The sequence below is a fragment of the Trichomonascus vanleenenianus genome, assembly GCF_965637985.1.
Source record: "Trichomonascus vanleenenianus strain CLIB 3782 genome assembly, contig: TRVA0_028S, whole genome shotgun sequence".
NCBI classification, from domain to species: Eukaryota; Fungi; Ascomycota; class Dipodascomycetes; order Dipodascales; family Trichomonascaceae; genus Blastobotrys; species Blastobotrys vanleenenianus.
The window spans coordinates 27,758-49,292 of NW_027481859.1; the positions used below are offsets into that span (position 1 = coordinate 27,758).

General features: G+C 49.2%; 12 protein-coding genes across 12 annotated transcripts; 5 read left to right on the plus strand and 7 right to left on the minus strand.

The window, feature by feature from the left end:
• Nucleotides 1-46: 46 nt before the first annotated feature.
• Nucleotides 47-1,063, minus strand: EAF3 (Eaf3p; the record flags this gene model as incomplete). Its single annotated transcript, XM_076685711.1, has 1 exon — nucleotides 47-1,063. One exon carries the CDS (start codon nucleotides 1,061-1,063, stop codon nucleotides 47-49), a length of 1,017 nt encoding a protein of 338 aa, XP_076540002.1.
• Nucleotides 1,064-2,118: 1,055 nt separating this feature from the next.
• Nucleotides 2,119-3,690, plus strand: SWC4 (Swc4p; the record flags this gene model as incomplete). Its single annotated transcript, XM_076685712.1, has 1 exon — nucleotides 2,119-3,690. One exon carries the CDS (start codon nucleotides 2,119-2,121, stop codon nucleotides 3,688-3,690), a length of 1,572 nt encoding a protein of 523 aa, XP_076540003.1.
• A 575-nt stretch (nucleotides 3,691-4,265) lies between these two features.
• TRVA0_028S00408 (uncharacterized protein) lies at nucleotides 4,266-4,560 on the minus strand (the record flags this gene model as incomplete). Its single annotated transcript, XM_076685713.1, has 2 exons — nucleotides 4,266-4,470; nucleotides 4,532-4,560. The coding sequence occupies 2 exons, from the start codon at nucleotides 4,558-4,560 to the stop codon at nucleotides 4,266-4,268; spliced, it is 234 nt and encodes a 77-aa protein (XP_076540004.1).
• Nucleotides 4,561-4,867: 307 nt separating this feature from the next.
• Nucleotides 4,868-5,403, plus strand: TRVA0_028S00430 (DUF1761 domain-containing protein; the record flags this gene model as incomplete). Its single annotated transcript, XM_076685714.1, has 2 exons — nucleotides 4,868-4,899; nucleotides 4,971-5,403. The coding sequence occupies 2 exons, from the start codon at nucleotides 4,868-4,870 to the stop codon at nucleotides 5,401-5,403; spliced, it is 465 nt and encodes a 154-aa protein (XP_076540005.1).
• A 948-nt stretch (nucleotides 5,404-6,351) lies between these two features.
• BNA4 (kynurenine 3-monooxygenase) lies at nucleotides 6,352-7,716 on the minus strand (the record flags this gene model as incomplete). Its single annotated transcript, XM_076685715.1, has 1 exon — nucleotides 6,352-7,716. The coding sequence occupies one exon, from the start codon at nucleotides 7,714-7,716 to the stop codon at nucleotides 6,352-6,354; it is 1,365 nt and encodes a 454-aa protein (XP_076540006.1).
• Nucleotides 7,717-8,514: 798 nt separating this feature from the next.
• Nucleotides 8,515-11,490, minus strand: PRP2 (DEAH-box RNA-dependent ATPase PRP2; the record flags this gene model as incomplete). The annotated part of the gene is made up of 1 exon (XM_076685716.1): nucleotides 8,515-11,490. The coding sequence occupies one exon, from the start codon at nucleotides 11,488-11,490 to the stop codon at nucleotides 8,515-8,517; it is 2,976 nt and encodes a 991-aa protein (XP_076540007.1).
• A 272-nt stretch (nucleotides 11,491-11,762) lies between these two features.
• Nucleotides 11,763-13,091, plus strand: RPN5 (proteasome regulatory particle lid subunit RPN5; the record flags this gene model as incomplete). Its single annotated transcript, XM_076685717.1, has 1 exon — nucleotides 11,763-13,091. One exon carries the CDS (start codon nucleotides 11,763-11,765, stop codon nucleotides 13,089-13,091), a length of 1,329 nt encoding a protein of 442 aa, XP_076540008.1.
• Nucleotides 13,092-13,452: 361 nt separating this feature from the next.
• ATG38 (Atg38p) lies at nucleotides 13,453-14,269 on the minus strand (the record flags this gene model as incomplete). The annotated part of the gene is made up of 2 exons (XM_076685718.1): nucleotides 13,453-14,193; nucleotides 14,246-14,269. The coding sequence occupies 2 exons, from the start codon at nucleotides 14,267-14,269 to the stop codon at nucleotides 13,453-13,455; spliced, it is 765 nt and encodes a 254-aa protein (XP_076540009.1).
• A 272-nt stretch (nucleotides 14,270-14,541) lies between these two features.
• Nucleotides 14,542-15,859, plus strand: LDB17 (Ldb17p; the record flags this gene model as incomplete). The annotated part of the gene is made up of 2 exons (XM_076685719.1): nucleotides 14,542-14,590; nucleotides 14,643-15,859. 2 exons carry the CDS (start codon nucleotides 14,542-14,544, stop codon nucleotides 15,857-15,859), a joined length of 1,266 nt encoding a protein of 421 aa, XP_076540010.1.
• Nucleotides 15,860-16,544: 685 nt separating this feature from the next.
• TRVA0_028S00562 (putative 2-hydroxyacid dehydrogenase YPL113C) lies at nucleotides 16,545-17,639 on the minus strand (the record flags this gene model as incomplete). The annotated part of the gene is made up of 1 exon (XM_076685720.1): nucleotides 16,545-17,639. The coding sequence occupies one exon, from the start codon at nucleotides 17,637-17,639 to the stop codon at nucleotides 16,545-16,547; it is 1,095 nt and encodes a 364-aa protein (XP_076540011.1).
• Nucleotides 17,640-18,130: 491 nt separating this feature from the next.
• Nucleotides 18,131-19,258, plus strand: PKP1 (alpha-ketoacid dehydrogenase kinase family protein; the record flags this gene model as incomplete). The annotated part of the gene is made up of 1 exon (XM_076685721.1): nucleotides 18,131-19,258. The coding sequence occupies one exon, from the start codon at nucleotides 18,131-18,133 to the stop codon at nucleotides 19,256-19,258; it is 1,128 nt and encodes a 375-aa protein (XP_076540012.1).
• A 1,077-nt stretch (nucleotides 19,259-20,335) lies between these two features.
• On the minus strand, nucleotides 20,336-20,969 carry RPS26B (eS26 family ribosomal protein; the record flags this gene model as incomplete). Its single annotated transcript, XM_076685722.1, has 3 exons — nucleotides 20,956-20,969; nucleotides 20,803-20,902; nucleotides 20,336-20,605 (listed from the first exon to the last, which is right to left on the minus strand). Exons 2-3 carry the CDS (start codon nucleotides 20,896-20,898, stop codon nucleotides 20,336-20,338), a joined length of 366 nt encoding a protein of 121 aa, XP_076540013.1. The 5' UTR covers nucleotides 20,899-20,902; nucleotides 20,956-20,969.
• Between the last annotated feature and the right edge of the window lie 566 nt (nucleotides 20,970-21,535).

The window sequence follows — 21,535 nt, forward strand, 5'->3', positions numbered from 1 at the left end:
AAAGGGACTAATTGATTAGTTGTAACAGTGAATAAATACATGATATTTAGACGCCTCGGGCGGCGGCTTCGTAGCTCGAAGAGGTGTGCTCGTACTGCTTGAGGAACAGCTCATTACGCTTCTTGGCTAGGAAGCGCAGTAAATCCTCGAGATGGTCTTTAAGGTACGAGATACCCTGCTGGTCCATATGAGTCTGAGCGATGAGCCGCGGCAGCGACACAAACAGCCTGATGAGATGCTCCGCGCCGTAGATCTTGCTCATGGGTGTGCCTGGGTTCTTGGCCCGAATGTCCTTGTACTGCTGTCGCTCGAACCTGTAGAGCAGAATGTTCCCCAGAGACCGGTCGAAGTATAGCTTGAGCCCCGACAGGACTTCATCAAAGATATCTGCCTCCGCAGACCCTTCACGCTTCGGCGGAACGTAGTCTCTGTACATGCGCAGGATTTCCTCTACATTGGGCTTACGCGGGAGCGACACCAGCTGGTGCTCCTTGGTGATGTACTCCCAGTCGTCCACCAAGAGCGCCTTGAGCACATCAGGCACGGTAATGGCGATCTCAGGGCGCTTGATGAACTCTTCCTCCTTCTCGACCTCCAATTCGACATTGCGCCGCTTGGGGCCGCGTGACGAGGACCCGGACTCGTCTTTGCTGTCTTTGCGTTTGGTACCACCTGGCGGGCCATTCTGGTCGGCCGGCACTGGGCTGGTGGAAGTCGCGGAGGCCGCCTTGGCGCGCTGTTTGGAGCTGTTCATAGCGGCCAGCGCTGCCTGCTTGAGCTCCTTCTGCTTGCGTATGTTCTCCTCGTTCCACTCCATGACGCGGTCGGGGCCAATCCACTCGTCCCACGTCGACTTCCACCCTTTGTAATGGACGAAGTACGCGACCGAGTCTCGCAGTTCTTCCGGGAGATCAGTTGTGGGCACCTCCTTTTCGCCTGATCCTTCGCTGGGGGCCGCTCTGGCCTTGGCGGTCTTCGTTTCGGGGTCGTAGACTCTCAGCGCCTTGGCTTCGTAAAGCAATGGCCCGTGGTAAGCCAGACACCTCGCGTTTACTGGCAGCATTTGGTCCTGTAACGCGCCTGGGCAAATTTGATTCGATGGGAGGGCGGTGGAAATGTGGTGAGCCGACGGGAAATTACGTGCGTTAATTTATTGGTACTTATTTTTATATCTATGGGATTGTTGTTCTTTCGGCGCGATTGTTGTTCTTTTTCGGACTATTGAATGAATATAATCTTGGAAGATTAATGAGAGATGTGTATATTTGTTTTTAGTTGAGTTGGAGCCAAATCGCGAGTTTTTATATCACCTGGTATGGTGACTTTTCTCTACGCCGTATTCTACACCATGACAACTTGTATTCAATTCATTTATTGCAATAGATTTATGAACAGTACTATCTTACATAGGTGAGCAGTTATGTAAAAAAAATTGATGGTTATATGGGTGAACAGATTTCTGATAGCGTATTTACAGAAGGATATGAGTACACCATAGAGTAGCTTGGCTAGTTATGACAATGGCCATTTCGTGTATGCTATAGACTTATAAACAATATCATTTTGATAAATTCATGAAAAATACTAGTTATCTTACATACCTAAAAAAATAGATGATAGCGTTACGGTATTTACAAAAGGATATGAGTACGCCAGTGTAGCTTGGCTAGTTATGACAATGACCATTTCGTCTATGCTATAGACTTATAAACAATATCATTTTGTTAAATTTATGAACAATACTAGTTATCTTACATACATGAACAGATAACTGAAAATATATATATATATATATGTTAACGTGCTTACTGTGGGAGATGACAGTACAATAGTGGAGCTTAGCTAACTATGACAATTATGCCCTCAGATGCATTCAATTTTTTGCCTGTTATAACCAATTTAAGAATAAAACTATCTTCATATGTAAAATACAGCTAGAAGAATAGCTAACAACATACTTGAAGGAGGATATTACCTGTCATAAACCATATATATTTGATATATCAAAAATAAAGTCCAATGAAATAACTTTCTAGTTAGTGACCGATCACCTTCGACACAGATTAATCACTTCAACAATCTCACTAAACGACAGTTCTCAACGCGATATAACACAAAATGTCAAGTTCAGACGTGCGCGACATGCTGGACCTGCCTAAGCAGGCCGCCCCGAGGCCCCCGCCCCCGAAAAAGCGCAAAGTAGCGCTCCCCAAGCGAGAAGGCATGTCAAGGGAGCTGATCCAGCTGCTCGGGGAAAACACCCCTCCAGCAGTCGTCCAGCACCATTTCAAGAGCAAGCCGGACTGGCGGAGCACCGCCAAGGTGGCGCCGTGGAAGTGGACGCCGTTCACCAACGGCGCACGCGAAGACGGGCTTGTGCTCCACCACTGGGTGCGAGGAAGTGAGCGTGACGAAGACGGTGACTACGCGTTTGCCAAGTACAATACGAAAGTCGATGTCCCAGAGGTTAAGCAGGAGGACTACGATAAGAAGTTCAAGGACGAGGACTGGTCTTTTGAGGAGACGAAGTATCTTTTCGATCTGTGTCGGGAATATGACTTGAGGTGGCTTGTCGTCCACGACCGTTACTGGTTTAAAAGAGTTGAGAAGTCTCTTCCAAAACCAATAAAAGAGGAGCAACAGAAGTCGAAGGAAGAGGAGCCAAGTAAGAAGGATGAAAAAGATAAGGATGGAGACGTAGAGATGAAGGAATCAGATGCGAAGAACGACGCAAAGAGTTCTACAAACGATATGAAAAATTCTAACACGAAAGAGGAGGACGCCAATTCTGCAAATGAAGAAGAGGACAAGAAGGATAAAGAAGAAGGAAAGGAAGAGAAGATCGTTACAAGCAGACCGCTGGAAGATATCAAAGAACGATTCTACACAGTGTACCGGTGCATGCTACAGCTGCGCCAGGAAAACGGAGGCGTTCTAACACCCCAAGAAGAGGATATGTACAAACAGATGAAGTACGTCAAGGAGAACGAACTGCGACGCAAGGAACACCTTGAGAAGCTGCTGAGCCGAAGCCCTGCTGAAATCGCTGAGGAGGAAGCGCTGGTCATGGAATCACGCAAACTCGAAGCAGCAGCGGAGCGAATGCTCACCGAACGAGCTGAGGTGCTTCGCATCCTCGATGCGCCGCCAACTTCGGGCTCAATTGCCCAGTACCAGTCCAGCCAAGGGCTCCAGCAGCTGACGACTACCCTTTTGTCTGACAAAACCAAAAAGCGCAAGGAGGCCACTCCAACTGCCACCAATGGCAACGGAGGCGGCGCGGCCCCTGTTTTGCCCAGTAACACCAAGGCTGGCAGTACTAGTGGCGTCAAGAGCGAGAAAAAGGCCAATACGCCTGCGGGGATGGCCATGGCGGCGGTTCAGAAGCTAATGGGCAAGCGGATGTCGGGCAAGGAGGAGAACAGCTTGGGTATTTCGTACCACGATAAGCTGACCACTGGTGTCTATTTGAGGTCTACAAAGATTGCCACGTTCAAGCCAACCATCCAGCAAAAGATGACGACTGCCTTGGCGGAGCTTGGCCTGCCGGCGCGGCCGGTGATGCCCACGGCCAAGGTGTGTGCCAAGTTCGAGTCGCTGCAGAACTCGCTCAATGTGCTTATGGAGGCGAAGAAGCAGGCAGACAAGCTTGAGACAGAGATCAAGGTGCTCCAGAAGAAGGGCAATTAGTTGGTTATTATGCGAATATTGGTACCATGTGGATGCTGCTACTGTCGGTATTATTTATGCGATGTGGTTAAATTACTGCTACTATTGATAGCGTGCGATATGGTTAATTACCACTATTATCGACAACATGCGATGTGGTCAATTACTGCTACTATCGATAACGTGCGATGTGGTTAATTACTACTATTATCGATAACATGCGATGTGGTTAATTACTGCTACTATCGGTATTATATATGCGGTGTGGTCAGTTACTGCTAATATCGGTATTATATATGCGATGTGGCCAATTACTGCTACTATCGATATGCGATGTGGTCAATTACTGCTACTATCGGTATTGTATATGCGACAATTACTGCTAGCGTTGACCTGTTGAACTATGCAAAGTGGTTATTACTGATTACTACCGCATATTCTATGCTATGTGGTTAATGCTATGCTATGTGGTTAATGCTACGCTGTGTGTGCTATAAATCGGATAAGCTATAGGTATTGAAGCCATTTGCTACGCTACAGGGTTGGCCATAGCTGATGGTGATTGCTACGCCTAGTCGAACGATTACCAACCACAATCAAGTTAAAGTCGACGATAACCGCGACGTTGAATCAATGCGTTGCAATTCCGCAATGAACTCATCTCTCTCGGGGCTCACCCGGTCGGCTATGTGAGCGTTGTACTCCGCCTTTAACCGACGCAACTCAAACACAACGCCCTCGAGCTCCACCAACCGCCTTTCCATAGCCTCGGCCAGCTGCCTGATTCTCTCCAGGTCGCTCCTAAACGGAGTTAGGCTCCTGCTATTAACTTCGCTAAGCAGTAATAGTATCGACTACTTACTCTCCTAACACGTCGCCCAATGCCTCCATTTTCTTATTTAGTCTATCAATAGAGAGAATAATGGCGCGCGACGACAAGGGCTTGTCTCATTATGAAGCTCCCCTCGGCGGGCCGTGCGGCTGTTTTCAAGCTTAATATATCACGTGTTGCGTGGGTAAGGGCTTTGTTTCCTCCCGGGGTTGCCCCAGCGACGCGCCACCTCCTTTGATTGCTGGCCGATTGTGGAGGAGAAGATTTGGAAACAAAAACCGCCTGATTTGAAGGAAGCAATCGATTTCCTCAATTGTTTTTCTCACTTTTTGTTTATTTCAATTGGATTGAGGTTTATACGACAAGATGTTCTCTCAGTTGCCAGCTATCAAGCCTAGGTAGGTATCTTTTAACTCCGTGCAGTGATTATGTGTACTAATTGTTGTTTTCTTTTCTCGTTGTTCTACAGCGCTATTGTGTTTGGTGCCGCTTTTTGCCACGCTTCGAGCTTTATTGTGACCGCTCCGGTTATTGGCAAGGCCTGTAAGAAGGCGACCCACTCGGACACTAAGGAGGAGTTCCTCAAGTCCAAGGAGGCGGCTGGAGCTGTGTGTGTCTACTCGAACTCGCTGTTGACGTCGGCCCTGCAGTCGTATGCATTCAGCGTGCTTTTGTCCAAGACCAACACGGTCAGCGTCAAGTCGGCGGCTATTATTGGTGGGTTGGTGTTTACCATTTCCTCCTTGCCGGAGATTCTTACCAATGCCATTGTTGAGAAGCGGCCAGTCGACCATGTTCTTGCTGCCTCTGTGACTGCTTTGGTTGACACGGTTGGTTTGGCCATGGCGTTGACGTGGTGGGGCTTCCGAGACCTTTCTGTCGGAAACGTTTCTTTCAACTAGTCCTACGTACACACGCACACGAACGTACCAGTATATAATATAGTACCGAAATATCATATCTAAGGACTTGTTAATTACTTAATTTATCTCCATATATTGTTGATGGTTGAGAATTGCGGTACACACAAACGTACCACGATATTGGAGGTATGTTGATATTGAATGTGTGTTACATACTGAATGTGTGTTACATTGAATATGTTTTGATATTGAATGTGCTTTGATATTGACTGTGTTTTGATATTGAATGTGTGTTACATTGAAGGTGTGTCAATATTGAATGTGTGTTGATTTTGAAAGTATGTTGATATTGGAAGTGTGTTGATATTGGAAATGTGTTGATATTGGAAATGTGTTGATATTGGAAATGTGTTGATATTGGAAATGTGTTGATATTGGAAATGTGTTGATATTGAATGTGTGTTGATATTGAATGTGTGTTAGATTGAATGTGTGTCAATAATGAATGTGTGTTACATTGAAATTGTGTCAATATTGCATGTGTGTTACCGTAATATTGAATGTGTGTTGATACTGAATGTGTTACCATATTACCAAATGAGCTTTTGATATTGTGTGCAAAGGTTAAAATGTGAAGGGACTGAAAGTTAGAGATCTGTAGAAATTAGTCTTTAGAGAGTGTAAGTCCTTAGAGAGCCTTTAGAGAGCCTTTAGAGAGCCTTTAGAGAGCCTTTAGAGAGCCTTTAGAGAGTAAAAGTCTTTAGAAAGTCTTTAGAGAGTGGAAGCCTTTAGATAGTAAAAGGGAGCGTCCAACGTACACAGATTAAACGTTAGTAAAGATCGTGTATAGTCAACGTGTGTAGAAATCGCAAGTATACACTCAAACTACGTAGAGATTAAAATGCTCAAAGATTAGTATCTATCCATAAAAAATACACGTATATAACATATTTACAATCAATTGGATAATGGGAGGTGGTTAGTAAGTTACGATCGTCGCTTGACGAGATAGCCCAGATATACAGCGCCAAAAATGACACCAGTGCCCACGGTTCGCAGCACAGTCTCCAGCACGCCGTTAATAATCTGCTTCTGCTGACGCTCCCGCCTAATGGCCGAAGAATATGGAATGTCTGGACGGAACGAAACCATCGTGTACAGCGGCAGCCATGCATCCTTTAGCACCCGGCTCAGCAGACCGTCTATCTTCTTCCGCATGAGATACGTATAGGAAGTAACACTGTGCCGCATCTCAACATAATTATCCATGGCTAGATCAATAATAGCCTTAAGATCCTGGTGTCGCGTCTCTGTATACTTGGCAAACGCCGCGCCAAAGTCGTACTGCGTGGCCTCGAGCACCGACATGAGCACCCGCACATCTTCAAACCCACAGTTCATACCCTGGCCGTAGAATGGAACCATCGAGTGTGCCGCATCGCCAATAATAAGCACCTTGTCACTATAGTGGTACGGGTTGCACTTGATAGAAACCAAAGAGCCCCGCGGGTTGTTGTGGAAACACTCGAGAATCGACTTCTCGCCCATAACCTTGACAGCATCCGAAAAATTGGTGCGGAAGAACTCCATGATGCGGTCATCTGAATCGAGCTGCTCAAAGATACGCTGTGGCGCAAATAACGTCGAAGTAAACGACCCGTCGCCATTCGCCAGCGCAATGAGCATGAACTCATGCCGTGGCCAGATGTGCAAGTGGTTCGGATCGAGCAGGAACGTGCCATTTTCACCAGCTGGGACCTTCAGCTCCAGATACAAATGGTCAATGTACTGCTGCGAGTAGTCCATGCGCACGATGCGCTGCAGCTGAGCCCGCACCTTGGAAAAAGCGCCGTCGGCGCCAATAACTACGTCGATATCGTCGACTGGAACCTGCTTGTCCCCGTGCGAGAAGGTCAGAGACGGCTTCTTAAGGTCGGCAAATTGCAGTTTGTGCTCAAAGAAGAGCTCGATATTGTCGGACTTTTCCAGCTCGTCGAGCATAGTCCGGTTCAGCTCGGCGCGATCAATAGAGTTGATGGCTTCACCATAGAGCCCGTAGTTCTGGCTCGACTGGTTGCCTTCCATGTCGTGGACCATCCGGCCGTACATGGGGATGACGTCCTTGAGCACCCGCTTGGCCATCTCCGGGTCAACCTGCTCGAGGGATACGATACCGCGCGACGACACCGCTAGGTTGATGGATCGGAACTGGCTCTGCTCCTGCTGCTCCGGGGATCTGATATCTGGCCGAGCCTCGTAGACTCTGACCTTGAATCCTTTCTTGCTAAATGCCAGGGCGGCCAGACAGCCCACCAGGCCGGCTCCTACTACTGCTATGGTCTTCTCAGGCATCCTGATATTGAAAGAGCAAAATGGTTTTCTTTCCAAGTGCCAAACGAGCCACTCTTAAAGCACCGCTTGGAAAATCGGGTTATATTTCACTTTTCCTACATGTTTTTCTCCTTTAAGTCACAGCCGCTGACAAATCCCGGGAAATCACCTCATATCCGTCCCTCCGCCTTCTTCGTCCTTCTAGATGTTTCTGGCTATTCCGTAGTCATTTTTTCGTTATTTAGGTCCTCAGGGAAGGTTCAGGCTCTTGGGGATGGTGATTTATGTCGTCCCCACATAGTGTACTCTGCCAGGGGGGAGGGGGCATGATAGGCGCTACTTAGTCCTGTCGGGTCGGTCCACCGATCGAAACCTATCTAGACCCTTTTCATTTTAAATGGTAGATCATTCATAGTCTTATTAAATGGACTCCAATATCTCCGCGAAGCAGAGCCCCAGGGGGGTTTGGGGGGACTGGTCCCCCCAATTGCACTACTTAGTATTCGAGGGCCAGCCCTCGAGCTCCCGTAGCTGGGGGCTCTGCCCCCAAACCCCCGTTACATCAGCCAGCTCTCCGCGTAGCGGAGCCACAGGGGGGTTTGGGGGGACTGGTCCCCCATGAATGCTTCACTTGGGGGCCAGCCCCCAAACCCCCGTAGCTCCGCTACGCGGAGGTCTATTGATAGCTTCAATATCTTCCGCGAAGCAGACCCTCGAGGGGGTAGGGAAAACTGATAGACAGTGTAAGAGAGAGTTAAAGGTAGATAAATATGTCCATTCTATACATTATTTTTGGCATTCTCTTGTCAGACTCACACATTACTTTGGCATCTTCTTGTCAGTGCCGAACTCGTCAAGCTTCTTCTGGTTGTAGAAATGAGGTGCGACTTCAATAAGCCAATCCGGCTTCAAAGTCATACAGTTCCTCATAAACTCCTTCGACGTGAGAACCAGCTCGTGATAAATAACCCACTTCGGCTTCTTTTCAAAAAGAACACTCGACGGGTGGATATGCACGGACTGGTTAGTACTCACCACTCTGTACGAGTCGCCCGTACGGTTTAGACGAGCGCTGTTAATAAAGAAACCGGCTGCAATGGACTTCTGAATGTTCTGCAACCCTTCACCGCCTGTGCCATGCCCGCGTACCTCAACCTCGACTCGATCACACAGACGCACCAGCTGGTCCCTCACATCTCGTGCGCGAGACAGACTCTTGTACTGCAAAAAGTTCTCCTTAGCCCATTGGAACGAAAACCCTGTCTCCACCCACTGGTTCCATACTTCGAGCAAAGTAAGATGGTCACCACCAGGCTGTGTGAACGATTCCCGCGCCTTGTCTGCATCCACCTTGCGGTTCTTGGGTCTCATAAACATAGCTGCAGACTCACCTAGCATTGCTACGATGGAGAGTACTTCATCCACACAGTCATACTTGTCCGACGCGAGAATGGCCTTGGCCAGATTGGGGCTCGTCGGGAACTCCGCCATCTGACGGCCCGTTTTGGTCAACTCGGCTCGGTCGTTAAGCGCTCCCAGCGCATACAGATGCTCCATTGCCTTGCCCAGAGCCTCCCGCGGCGGCGAATCGAGAAAGTCAAATTCCATGACATTGTGGATCCCCAGCGACATGAGCAGGATAACAACGCTACCAAGGTTAGTTCTCAAGATCTCTGGAGATGTGTTACGCGGCAGCTCGTGGTAGTACGCCCACTTAGTGTACAGACGGAAGCACTTGCCGGCTCGAACTCTCCCTGCTCGACCCGCTCTCTGCTCAGCCGAGGCCTGCGAACATGGCGCAACCACGAGACTCTCCATCCCCGTTTGCGGATTATATACGTTCTCTTTAACGAAACCCGGGTCAATGACGTAAACAATGCCGTCAATGGTTAGCGAAGTCTCGGCGATATTTGTTGCCAACACGACTTTTCGAGCGCCTTTCGGAGTAGGCTCAAAGATCTTAAGCTGTTGCTCGTGCGGCAGGTTGGCATAAATAGGACAGATTATCATCTCGCGGATCTTGGTGCCCAGTTTTCGGCATGTCTCGGTGAGGTTCTCTTCAGCTGTCTCGATTTCGTCCTGGCCAGTTAAGAACACTAAAATGTCGCCTTCGGGCTGGGTCGTGTGGATCTGGAATACAGTGGTGATGGCGGCGTGAAGGTAGTTTGCTTCGGGCTGCGTGGTATAGTGGATGTCAACCTTGTGAGTACGCCCCGGGATTTTGTAGATTGGTGCATTGTCAAAGTAATCCGAGAACTTGGACGCATTAATAGTGGCCGACGCGATGAGGAGGCGGAATTCTGGCCGCGCTTTGGCGATGTCCTTGATGAGCCCAAGAACAATGTCGGTAGAAAGCGTTCGCTCGTGGGCCTCGTCTATCATTAACGCCGAATATGACGAGAGCTCTGGATCGGTGAGGAACTCTCGAAGAAGCATACCGTCGGTCATGTACTTGAGTACAGTCTTATCGGAGGTCTTGTCTTCAAATCGGATAGTGTACCCGACTTCCTGCCCCAGCCGAGTGCCCATTTCTTCAGAAACTCGCGCTGCTACGGACATGGCGGCTACTCGTCGCGGCTGGGTGCACCCGACTTTCATGCCATCTGCAGTGTAACCAGCCTCGTGGAGGTATTGTGGCAACTGCGTAGTCTTACCAGATCCTGTTTCGCCCACAATGATAAGAACTTGGTGCTCTTTGATTGCCTCCAGGATACCTTCCCGGTGCTGGTACACAGGTAGCCGTTTTCGGGTGTCTTCGATCTTCTGAACCCGTTCTTCTTCTTCTTTCAGGCGGAGTTCGAATTCTTTTTCTTTTTCGGTTTCCTGGGCTTTCGCATCCGTCATGAACTTGATCATTTGCCTCTTATCGAATACGAATTCGTACTCTTTGTGTGGCTCATTCTTACGTCCACTGCTGCGGTGCTCGTCGTCTTTCTTTAGCTTGGCTCGACGTGCTTGCTCGGATTCCCATTTGTCGGCCTCAGAAGGCTCGTGGGAGCCGGAATCGGTGTATCTCTTGTACAGGGCATTTTCGCGCTTTTTCTTGTCGATTTTGCCTTTTTCTGTTAAGTAATTTTCAGGCAATTCGTAACCTCCATCGCGGTTTTTTAACTCTTTTCGCGCATTGGCAATCCGCAGGATTTCTCGCTTGTACTCGTATTCTTTTTGTTCCTTGTGGGTCAGGTTATCCCATCCGTACCGCTCAATGTCTTCTTCCCAGTCTTCGACTTCATGTTCCAGAAGGATGAGTTTCTGCTCTTCTCGTTTGGAAAGATACGTCTGTCGAGCAATTCGTCTCAAGTCGGACAAGCTCTCTTCCTCATCTTTTTTCTCATCTATATCTTCCTTATCTTTCCTATCCTCCTCAACGGGTGATTCTTTTGGTTTTTCCAGTTCTTCCTTCGATGGTTCGTCGCTTTCGTATTCACTTTCGCTTTCACTGACCTCGATACGCTCTCTGCGTCTCATTTTAGTCGAACTAGGACGGTAATCTTCACCAGCTCGCTTCCTACTCGTTCTCCTATCCTCCTCATCGTCAAGAATCAGCTGGTACTTCTTCTGGGGAGCTGCTTTCACGGGATTAGAAGGCTTCTCCGGTCTAGTTCTTTCATAAAGCTCCTTTACAAACTGCTTCGTATCGTCGGTACCCTCTAACCCACCATTTTCAAGCTTTGATAGCAGCTGGCCGGGACCTTTGCTTGATCTTGCTGCGGAAATACAATACTCCACCACAGCATCGTCTATGGATCCCAAAATCGCCAGTACCCGGTCAGAAACCCACGCATTTAAGCTCATCAACGAAATCGCTAAAAATAATGGTATATCAGACCAACCAGTTAATAGTTATCGCAAAATAATGGTATATGAGATCAACCGTTAATGGTTATCGTATATCAGATCAACCAGTACAGTGTTGGATCCAGTAGTCTGTGGGATACTGCGGTATTGGCGATTTTCTGGTGATGTTGCGCGCGCGAAGGGGGTTGGGACAATTGGGAAACGGTTCACGTAACGACCAAAGCCGCCACCAAGCCAAAGCCCCAATCCAACACGAATATCGAGATCAAATGTCGGATGAAGCACTAATTAAAGCAGAGAAGGACTACTCGTCGACTCTGGACAAGGAATTCCCCGAGATTGCGGGGCTGGACTTCGATTCCGCTCTGGAAAGGCTGCTTACGCTCGAGAAGAAGACGCGACAGGCCAGCGATCTTGCGTCGTCGAAGCGAGTGCTCGAGAAGATTGTCGAGGTGTGCCACAAGACTTCCAACTGGAAGGTGCTCAATGAGCAGGTGCAATTGCTCTCCAAGAAGCATGGGCAGCTCAAACAGGCGACTGCCCACCTCATTCAGAGCGTCATGAAGGTTCTGGACGCATTGCCAGACGAGGAGACCAAGATCGCCACGATTGAGAACATTAGAACCGTCACAGAAGGCAAGATCTTTGTCGAAGTTGAGCGAGCAAGGGTGACCCGGACACTCTCGAAGATTAAGGAGGCTCGCGGCGACATTGACACTGCGGCCGACATTCTGGGCGAGCTGCAGGTTGAGACTTACGGATCGATGGACCAGCGCGAGAAAACGGAGTTCATTCTCGAGCAGGTCGAATTGTACATCAAGAAGGGGGACTTCACCCAAGCCCAGATCATTTCCCGTAAGATTCTGCCAAAGTACTTCAACAACGAGAAGGTGCATGACCTCAAGCTGCGGTACTACGCACTCATGATCAAGATTGCGCTCCACGATAGCGAGTACCTGGAGGTGTGCCAGCACTATAGAGCGGTTTATGACACGCCGCGCGTAGAGAAGGATGAGACCAAGTGGAAGGAGGCTCTGGAGAACATTGTTTTCTTCATTGTGCTCTCTCCGTACGACAACCTGCAGTCTGACCTCATCTACCGCATTGAGAACGATCCGAAGCTGCAGTCGCTGCCAGTGCATTTGGAGCTAGTGAAGAACTTCACTGCAAACGAGCTCATGCGGTGGCCCAAGGTTGAGGAGATTTACGGCTCGGCACTGCGGTCTACGTGGGTGTTTGACAAGTCGCCGCAGGGCCAGAAGCGGTGGGAGGACCTGCGGGTGCGGGTCATTGAGCACAATATCCGCGTCGTGTCCAAGTACTATACCCGCATTAGAATGAACCGGCTCACGAGCCTGCTTGACTTGTCGGAGAAGGAGACGGAGGAGTTCCTGGCCAAGCTGGTGACCCAGGGCACCATCTATGCTAGAATCAACCGTCCAGAGCGTGTCGTCACGTTTGCCAAGCCCAAGGATTCCAACGACGTGCTCAACGAATGGAGCCACAACATTGCCACCCTTTTGAAGCATGTCGAGACCATCGGCCATATGATCACCAAGGATGAAATGATGTCCGGCATCAAAAACAAAACCAAGTAACCCTCTCTCTATATATTCTTTATTTCACCTTACCCCCTCCGCGAAGCGGAGCTACGGGGGTTTGGGGGCTGGCCCCCAAGTCATTTTTGTTCTCCGCGTTCAATTGAAGCCCAAACCCCCCTGGAGCTTCGCTACGCGGAGGTGAACTACTATTTAGGTCAATTGAAGCAGCGGAGCGTTTATGGGGGGACCAGTCCCCCCAAACCCCCTGGGGCTCCGCTACGCGGAGATGGGCTACTTTAGTGACAAATGGTAGAAGGGATAAATAGTAGAGGCCGATACTAGTATGGTAGTCATTAGGATACTGAGTAATAGGTGGTAGGAAAACAGAGATTCTAAGGAAGCAGGGAGGCTAAAGTGGTTACTCCTCTCGACGCTTTCTAGCACTCTCTTTCAACCCGTCCCACCGCTGCTTAAGCTTGGTCACCTTTGAGTTCAACTTTTCGTTCTCCTTTTTAAGATCAGCAATAGTGCGGTCCTTTTCGTCGTAGCTAGCCTTTAGCCGCGACAGGCCAGCCTTGACCAGCTCTCGCTGCTTCTTAAAAGCAGTCTCGTAAGAATACATTTGCGAGCTCAATTGGTTCAACCTCTGCCGCAGTTGTGCGTTCTCTGTAATCAGCTCTTCGTTCGAGAGAGACGAAGTCGTCGGAACGACGTAGAAGCTCTCGTTCGCGAACCCGCTGCCCCCTGGTGCTGCAATTATAGATTGAGTGCCCGTTCTAGCAACACACACTTTGTTAAACTCGCGGTATAATTTGCCAAAAGGGTCGCTAGGCTTTTGAGTGGAGGGGATCGGATCAGGACTATTACGGCTAGTATTACTGGTGGTTGTAGTGGTTACTGTTGATATACTAGCTGTATCATCATCGTCTATGGGCTCCTCCTTCTTGATCTGAGCCAATGCTTCGCTCTGCCCCGCAAGGAACTTGGATCTTGCAAGATGCTGCTTGGAGAGCACTTCCAACGTCCTCAGCGCATCCATACTCGAAGTCAACCCTTTTGCCTCGGTGAATTTTTTGGATGCTTCAATGTGGAACTCTGAGGCCGCTTTGAACTCCTTTTTGGCAGTAGCTAAATCAGCTTTCCTCGCTGCAGCGTATGCCTTTGACGGTTAGTTATCATTTACACTCATTTTCACGCCTAGCTGTACTCACCGCTTCTAATGGAGACCCTTCCATACCCACCAGTATTTATTAAGCGAACCGAATATCTAATTAATCTACTATGGTACGCTATTCAGCTATTGTACTCAGTGAACTATCAAGGTACTTAATCAACTGTGGAGGCATGCAGTACCGGTGGAACTGAATCGTTATCGGGCGGGGATTAAGTGGGGGGGAAAGGGGTTAGGGCGCGCATCCCATCCCATTATAGGCGGTGTTTGGCAGACGACGGCCTAATCCTGAAACGAAACTTATTCCCGGGTCGAGGACGGTGTCGACAAGCCCGAATGGATATCCTGTCCTATCAGCTCGAAACTGCGGAGCAGTTCTGGGATGGTGAGTGAAATATCTCTTTGGTAAAGTGGAAGGAAGACTAACCAAGATGAAGAACTCAGCGACATTGTGTCGGGGGACTACCACTCCACGGCGACCATCGAGCGCACACTATGCGCTTTCCTCAAGCTCGCTGCGATGTATATGGAGCAATATTTGGCTGGAGAGGAGGAGCTGACTCGGTGCGGGTATAGCTTCATCCACTCGCCTATATTCGTCAAAAACCGGGCCTATGTCCGAAGAAAGCTCATCTCGCTGCTGACCCTCGAAGACCTGGACATTCCAAATAAAATCCTCATCGGGGCTGTACTGCTTTTGGATGGTAAACTTCACGTCTCGACGCTTGAAATGATGCAGGAGGAGGCAGCGAGTGAGGCAGTTATCAGCATTCTCTGGCATGATAGACACAAGAGCATACGCCTTCATAGAATATTCCTCGAGCTGCTCTACGAGATGTGCAAAGTACAGCAGATCAACCCTCGAGACCTTAACAAGATATCGACCGCGTTCCTCGAGTTCCTGTTCACCATGATTGAGAACAACGACTATTATGAGACGGACCCCTACAACTATGCCGTCATGAAGGTTTTGCTGGCGCTCAACGAGCAGTATATGATCGCCGACATCCGGCACAGTAACACTGACAATAAGGTATTCAGTATTGTCAAAGTTCGCGGCAACGAGTTCCGCACGTTTGGCGAGAATTTGGTCTTTCTGTTCAACCGTGGAGCCGATAACGTGCTTCAGATGATGATCATGAAGTTCCTCTACCTTGTGTTCACGACGCGAGAGACCTACCAGTACCTCTATCTAAACGATCTCAAGGTTCTAGTCGGCGTAATCGTGCGGGAACTGCTTAATCTCTCCATCGAGTCCGAAAAGCTTCGCCATACATATTTACGAGTTCTTCACCCACTGCTTCAGCACACCCAGATCCACGAAGACCAGTACAAGCGATTCGAGCTGACGACGTTACTGGAGACAATGTCCTCCGAATCCACCGTATACGACGAGACGACCAAACGCCTCGCTCACCGGTGCCTGACCATTGCATGGCTGGAGTATGCCAAGGCGGAGGCCATTCCGCTTCCCGCCCACAAGAGGAAGAAGCTCCCCCCTCCGCCTCCTCCTCCATCGCGCAAGAAGCTCCCATCCCCGCGCCCGACTCATCTGTCACCGGGCTATTTGTGTCCCTCTGACGTCAAAATCCGCTCCTCCTCCGCCGTCGACCTCGCGACCACCCTGGAGGGACATGGGGAGTACGCACAGTAACTCCTCCCTCACTGTTTTTATTACTGTACACTTAGCATCCTCCGCGAAGCGGAGCTACGGGGGGGTTGGCCCCCCAAAAAAGAACAGGCCAAAGGGCTCGCGGCCAGGAGACGAACTTGGGGGGCCAGCCCCCCAACCCCCCCGGGGTCACCGCTTCGCGGTGGGTAGAGTTCAATTGACTTAGCCCCCCCTCTCCTCCTCCTCCAACTTTGTCTTTCCTGCTGCGAAAAGGAGGACGTTTGTAACGGCTGTTACAAACCTCCCCACACTGGCATGAACATTAGTTACAACTCTCGTTACAGAACCGTTACAACACTGCAATGATTTGTTACAGTTACCTAACCCACCATACACTCGAGGGCATCAATATATTTGTACACCCGAGCATTTTCACAGAGATTTTGTCGCCGAAATTAATGATATATACGACTATTTTCATAGTGCTACCATATCGGCTGGTAAATAGTGAAAATTCAGACCAAGGACTCGTTGCGAGACGAATATGGGGGGCCAGCCCCCCAAACCCCCTGTGGGCACCGCTTCGCGGTGGGTAGACTCAATTGTGTATCAATTAAGGACTAACTAGTCAAGTGGGATAGATCCTCCGCGAAGCGGAGCTACGGGGGGTTTGGGGGGCTGGCCCCCCATGTTCATCTCGGTGGGTAGAGCCAATGTAATGAAAAGGTTATACAGGGTGGATAGGCTTGGAGGTCTCAAGAACGGCGCGAATGTTCTTGATAGCGTTTGCCTGGCCGTTCATATAGGCGTCCAGCGAGGCACAGCCCAGGTGAGGCAGGAGGGTGACGTCCTGTCGGTTTGCCAGCTCCGACTCGATAAGCGGCTCCTGTTCAAACACGTCGAGACCAGCCGACGAGATCTTATTGTTTTTAAGTGCATTAACCAAGGCCTTTTGGTCAATGAGCTTACCTCGCCCAATGTTGACGATCTTAGCCCCGTCGGGGAGCGCCGCAATCGTCTTCTCGTTGAGAATATACTCGGTCGCAGGAGTCAATGGCAGAGCAAGGACCAACAGCTCGCTAGCTCGAGCCAGAGACTCGAAGCTAGCGTGATGCACGGCGTGGTACCCCAGAGCAGCCTGTTCATCGGCCGTGAGAGGCGATCGCTTGAGATAGTGGATATTCATGCCGAAAGCAGAAAGAAGCCGCCCGATCTCTTTGCCAATCTGGCCGAACCCAGCGATTCCAGCGGTGTGGCCACGGAGGCTCAGGGCAGAATTGATGCCAACCTTCTGGCCGAGCTGGAAGAGCGTCGAGACTTTCCCGGTCTCCAAGGATCCAATCTGCTTATCGAACTCGGCGACGACCTTTCGGGCGGCAATGGTGTTCCTGCACTCTCGTAGAGCCGTCTCGAACACGGTGGTGAACCGGAACGCGGAGAGAGCCAGGTGCACGGCGATCTCTGCCACGGCTACATTAGGGAACCCTGGCGAGTTGGTGACGGTGATTCCTCGGGCTTTTAGCTTTTCGACCCCATACTGGTCGTAGCCGACGCTGGCGATAGCCAGGACTTTCATGCTCGCGGGCAAGGCCTCGATGACGTCGTCGTCTTTGAGGCCGCCAATAGGCATGAATCCGAGCCACAGCGCCCAGATGGCTTCGATGTCGGAGTATTTGCCCTTTATGTCGGCTATGAACTGCTCTTTGGTTGTCAGTTTATACCGGATGAGCTCATAGTCCTTGGCGAACTTATCGTACTCGGGATAGTCGGTCTCGACCTCTTCGATCACCAGTACTTTTCGCATCTTTGGGTACTCTACCATGGTTTGGTATCTCTTCTATCGTTCTATAATACAGTCCTATGGTTCTATAGTATTCCACGGGTCGTGCTGGATGGTGTGAGGAGATGATTTCAGGTGGCCCCCCGAAACAAACCCGAGCCATGCAGCATCGCACAACCGAAGGAAAGGCCAACCAGTACTAACGTTCTATTAAGCTCCTTTGAAATAATGTAAATAATCCCAAGTTCGAACCATTGTGAAGTATTAACCCGGTAGTGTCGTCGAGGGTTGCTTTGAGCAGGCTGCTTTCGCAAATAGAAAAAAAAAAAGCCAACCAGACTCTATTAAGCTACTCAAATATGTAAATAAAATTACTAATGATCGATCATTGTGAACTAGGCATGATATATGACTAGTAGTGTCGTCGGTGGTTGCTTTGGTGGGTAGGTGGGTGGATTACTCATTTAAAGCCCTTCTCCGCATCACACTCTTCACTTAGATATCACCGCAGGGCATCACCAAACTACAGATTAATGATATTGAGACGACAGCTCGTGCGGTTGGGACTCGGGGTCCGGCGGTACTCCGGCAGGCCGAACCTGGAGCCGGCGCACAAGATCGAGCTCGAAGCAAAGATCAAGGCGTATGCCCAGATGCCGCAGAAACAGATCCATCTCGACGACCTGCTCAAGTACAAAGTGCCTCTATCAGAGGAGCTGTTGCTCCAGAACGCTGTGGAGACGCTTCACAACGTCACCGTGAGGCTGGCCCACCGTCTTGACGCGTTACGGTACCTTGACTACCTAATCGTGCTGAACCCCAACATCTCGCAGATATACAGCCTCTACTTCAACTCGTTCCGGGTCATATCGTCTACCCCACCGCCGAAAACGGCTGAGGATAACGCGCGGTTCGTGCAGGTGCTGGACCAGCTTGTCGAGGGCCACAAGAACACCATTCCGACCCTGGCCAAAGGGTTCTACGAGGCAAGGCGGTATATATCTACGGCAGAATCGGCCAAGTTCCTAGACAAGCATTTGCGGGCGAGAATCGGCACGCGGCTCATTGCGTCGCACCACATTGCGCTGACCAACCCGATTGCTGACAACTTCATTGGCGCAGTGGAGACGAATTGCTCTCCGGCGCGTACTCTGCATGAATGCGCGGAGTTTGTTGGCGAGATTTGCGACCTCAAGTACGGCATTGTGCCCCATATCGTTATCGACCAGGGTGAGTCTGTCGAGCTGCCCTATATACCAGTCCATATGGAGTATATCTTCACGGAGTTGCTCAAGAACTCGTTCCGGGCCACCATTGAGAACAACGCTGCAACTACGCCCATTCTTTGCACGGTAGTGAAGACAGGCAATGGCGTTATGATCCGGATTCGCGACCGGGGTGGCGGCATTGACCCGGAAATGGAGCAGAAGGTATTTGGATTTGCATTCTCGACTTTTGAGGAGGCCGAAGGCGACGGGTTTTCGACTTTGAATTCGCCTCCTGGCGGCGGGGGTAGCTCTATTGCTGGCTTGGGGTATGGGCTGCCGCTCTCTCGGGCGTATGCTGAATTCTTTGGCGGAAAGCTTCAGATTCAATCGTACTATGGCTGGGGTACCGATGTGTATATCTCTCTCAAGAGTGTCCCCCTCAAGCGCGATTAGCTTACATCTCTCTTAAGAGTGTCCCATTCGATTAACTTATAGAAAGAGCTTGTTAGAGAGGTTTCATACGCATATTTATGTTCAATTTATTTATACTATCTTGGCAATTTCTATTATTTCTCCACTTATTGGATTGTTTGTACTTTTTTGCTCTACGAGAGACCATAAAGAGTGTGTGTATTAGCTGCGGTGAGAAATTGGGGGGACCAGTCCCCCCAAACCCCCCTGGGGCTCCACTTCGTGGAGGGTCTTATGAAAGGAAATTGACGGGTGGCTTACGGTATATATGCCCATAACCCAATAGCAATTGTCTTTTTACTGAGATTATAAAGTGCATGTTTTCATGTTTATATCGCTGAATTAATTTTTGGTAAATTACCTAGGCAACTTTTCAAACTAACTACCGGTATACCAAATATAACTCGAATTAATATTTCGGGTGTCTTTTATATCCTGCATTTGATAAGCTGTAAACCATTGGCAATTCATTCATTGCGATTCGACAGCGCATTTTCATGTACTTTTATACAGTGTATTCGGTTGTATTATATTAGAAACCTCATATACTTCGATTAGTCCTCCTTCTCCCTAGGCAACGGACTTTAATCAAGATTATATGTACTTATTATTATGTATTCGGTTCTATTCGGTTTATACATTGACAATGGATCTTTATCTTCTAATGCCGTAATTGCTCCTCACCACAATTTGTGTACTCACTATTTACAACTCCCCACCATTTATAACTCTCCACCATTAGCAACTCGAGCCAGCTACATAAAAGCTGGTTCCTACATTCCTACTGCCTTTGATTACTTGCAATCGATAGGCTGCAAATCATTGGCAATCCCCTCCACTGCATACACAGGCTCACCACTTTGTTGACATTTTGATATCTCATTGATGTTACCAATACTTCACAATAGTGTACCCGATCCTTGGACCATGAACTGCTCGTAATACCTAGTACATTAGTCTGCCATGGAATGTGTCCTACGCATGAATTACAAACGTCTTCAAAACATAAGTCGTTATTTTTTTTTCAAATTGAAGATTTACAAGACGAGTGTGCTAAGTTTAGTAGACAACGGCCTTGGCGGCAGCATTTGGGTTGATCTTCTTGCCGTCTCGGTTGTATCGAACTCGTGGTGGAGGAGTTCGCACTCGTCGGCCCTCTCGGGATCGGACTCGCACAATCTTACCGTGGATAGCGCAAGAGACACAGTAGTGGACCTTGATGTAGAGCTTTGGCAGAGCGTACTCCTGGTAGACGGAAGCCTCAGAGATATCTCGAATGGCAGCAGACTCGACCATGTTTCGGATAGTGAATCGCTTGATAGCCTTGTCCTGTAAATACTAGTTAGAACCCATCCACTTAATACTCCATTACAACCAGACGAATTCTCCAAAAAACTCTGACCTCAAATGCAAATATAAATGCAAATAACACATCACCTGTTTCCCTTCAGATCAACGGGTCGAATTTTTGTAGAGATATTCATCATATCGTTCATCCATCATGCTGTTTGCGTGTGTCGACATACCTTTGGCACCATTCGGGAGCAGTTGGAGCATCGGACAGAGGTGACGTGACCTCGACCCTTCTTGTTTCGACCGTTGGAAGCTCTCTTCTTTGGCATTTTGCTGGGTTCTTTCGTTAGCCTGACAATGCTCGAATTCCAAGCAGGTTCACTTACTCGTATGTTTGTGTGGTGAATCGTTAAGAATTGGCGTCGGTGAAAAGCATTTTTTTTCAGAGGGCCACGCTGCGCGGGCGTTGGCGCGCCCCAAGGAACTCCCAACCGTGCAAGTGTCTGGGGGAGGGGCTGTAACAGCCGCATGAATGTGCGGCTCGGTTACCTTCCAATCCTCCCAACACAAGAGTCGTCTTGCGTGCGCGCCCCCATGCCAGAAATAAATAAATCAACAGTCACGAAAACTATCACGTGATGCAAGCCTTCCAACAGGTTGCAAAGTCTTTTCTTTTTCTTACAATTTCCCCTATCGGGTCATGTGAGCTGCAGGTGACCTGGGCTGCAAAATTGGGTAGCCGCACGAGCCGCACTTGCGACCCCACCACTTGCCGCCGCACAGAATGCGTGATCCGACCGACACACCACTGTTAATTAACCGCGTGAAAAAAAAGAGAGCTAACCATACGTTCAGTTCAATATCTGAAATGATCCCCGGCCATAGACAAAAATACCATTGCCCTCGGTGATAATTGATCTAGTACCAAGTAGGAAAAAAAAAGAGCTTACGGAGATTACTCCGGAT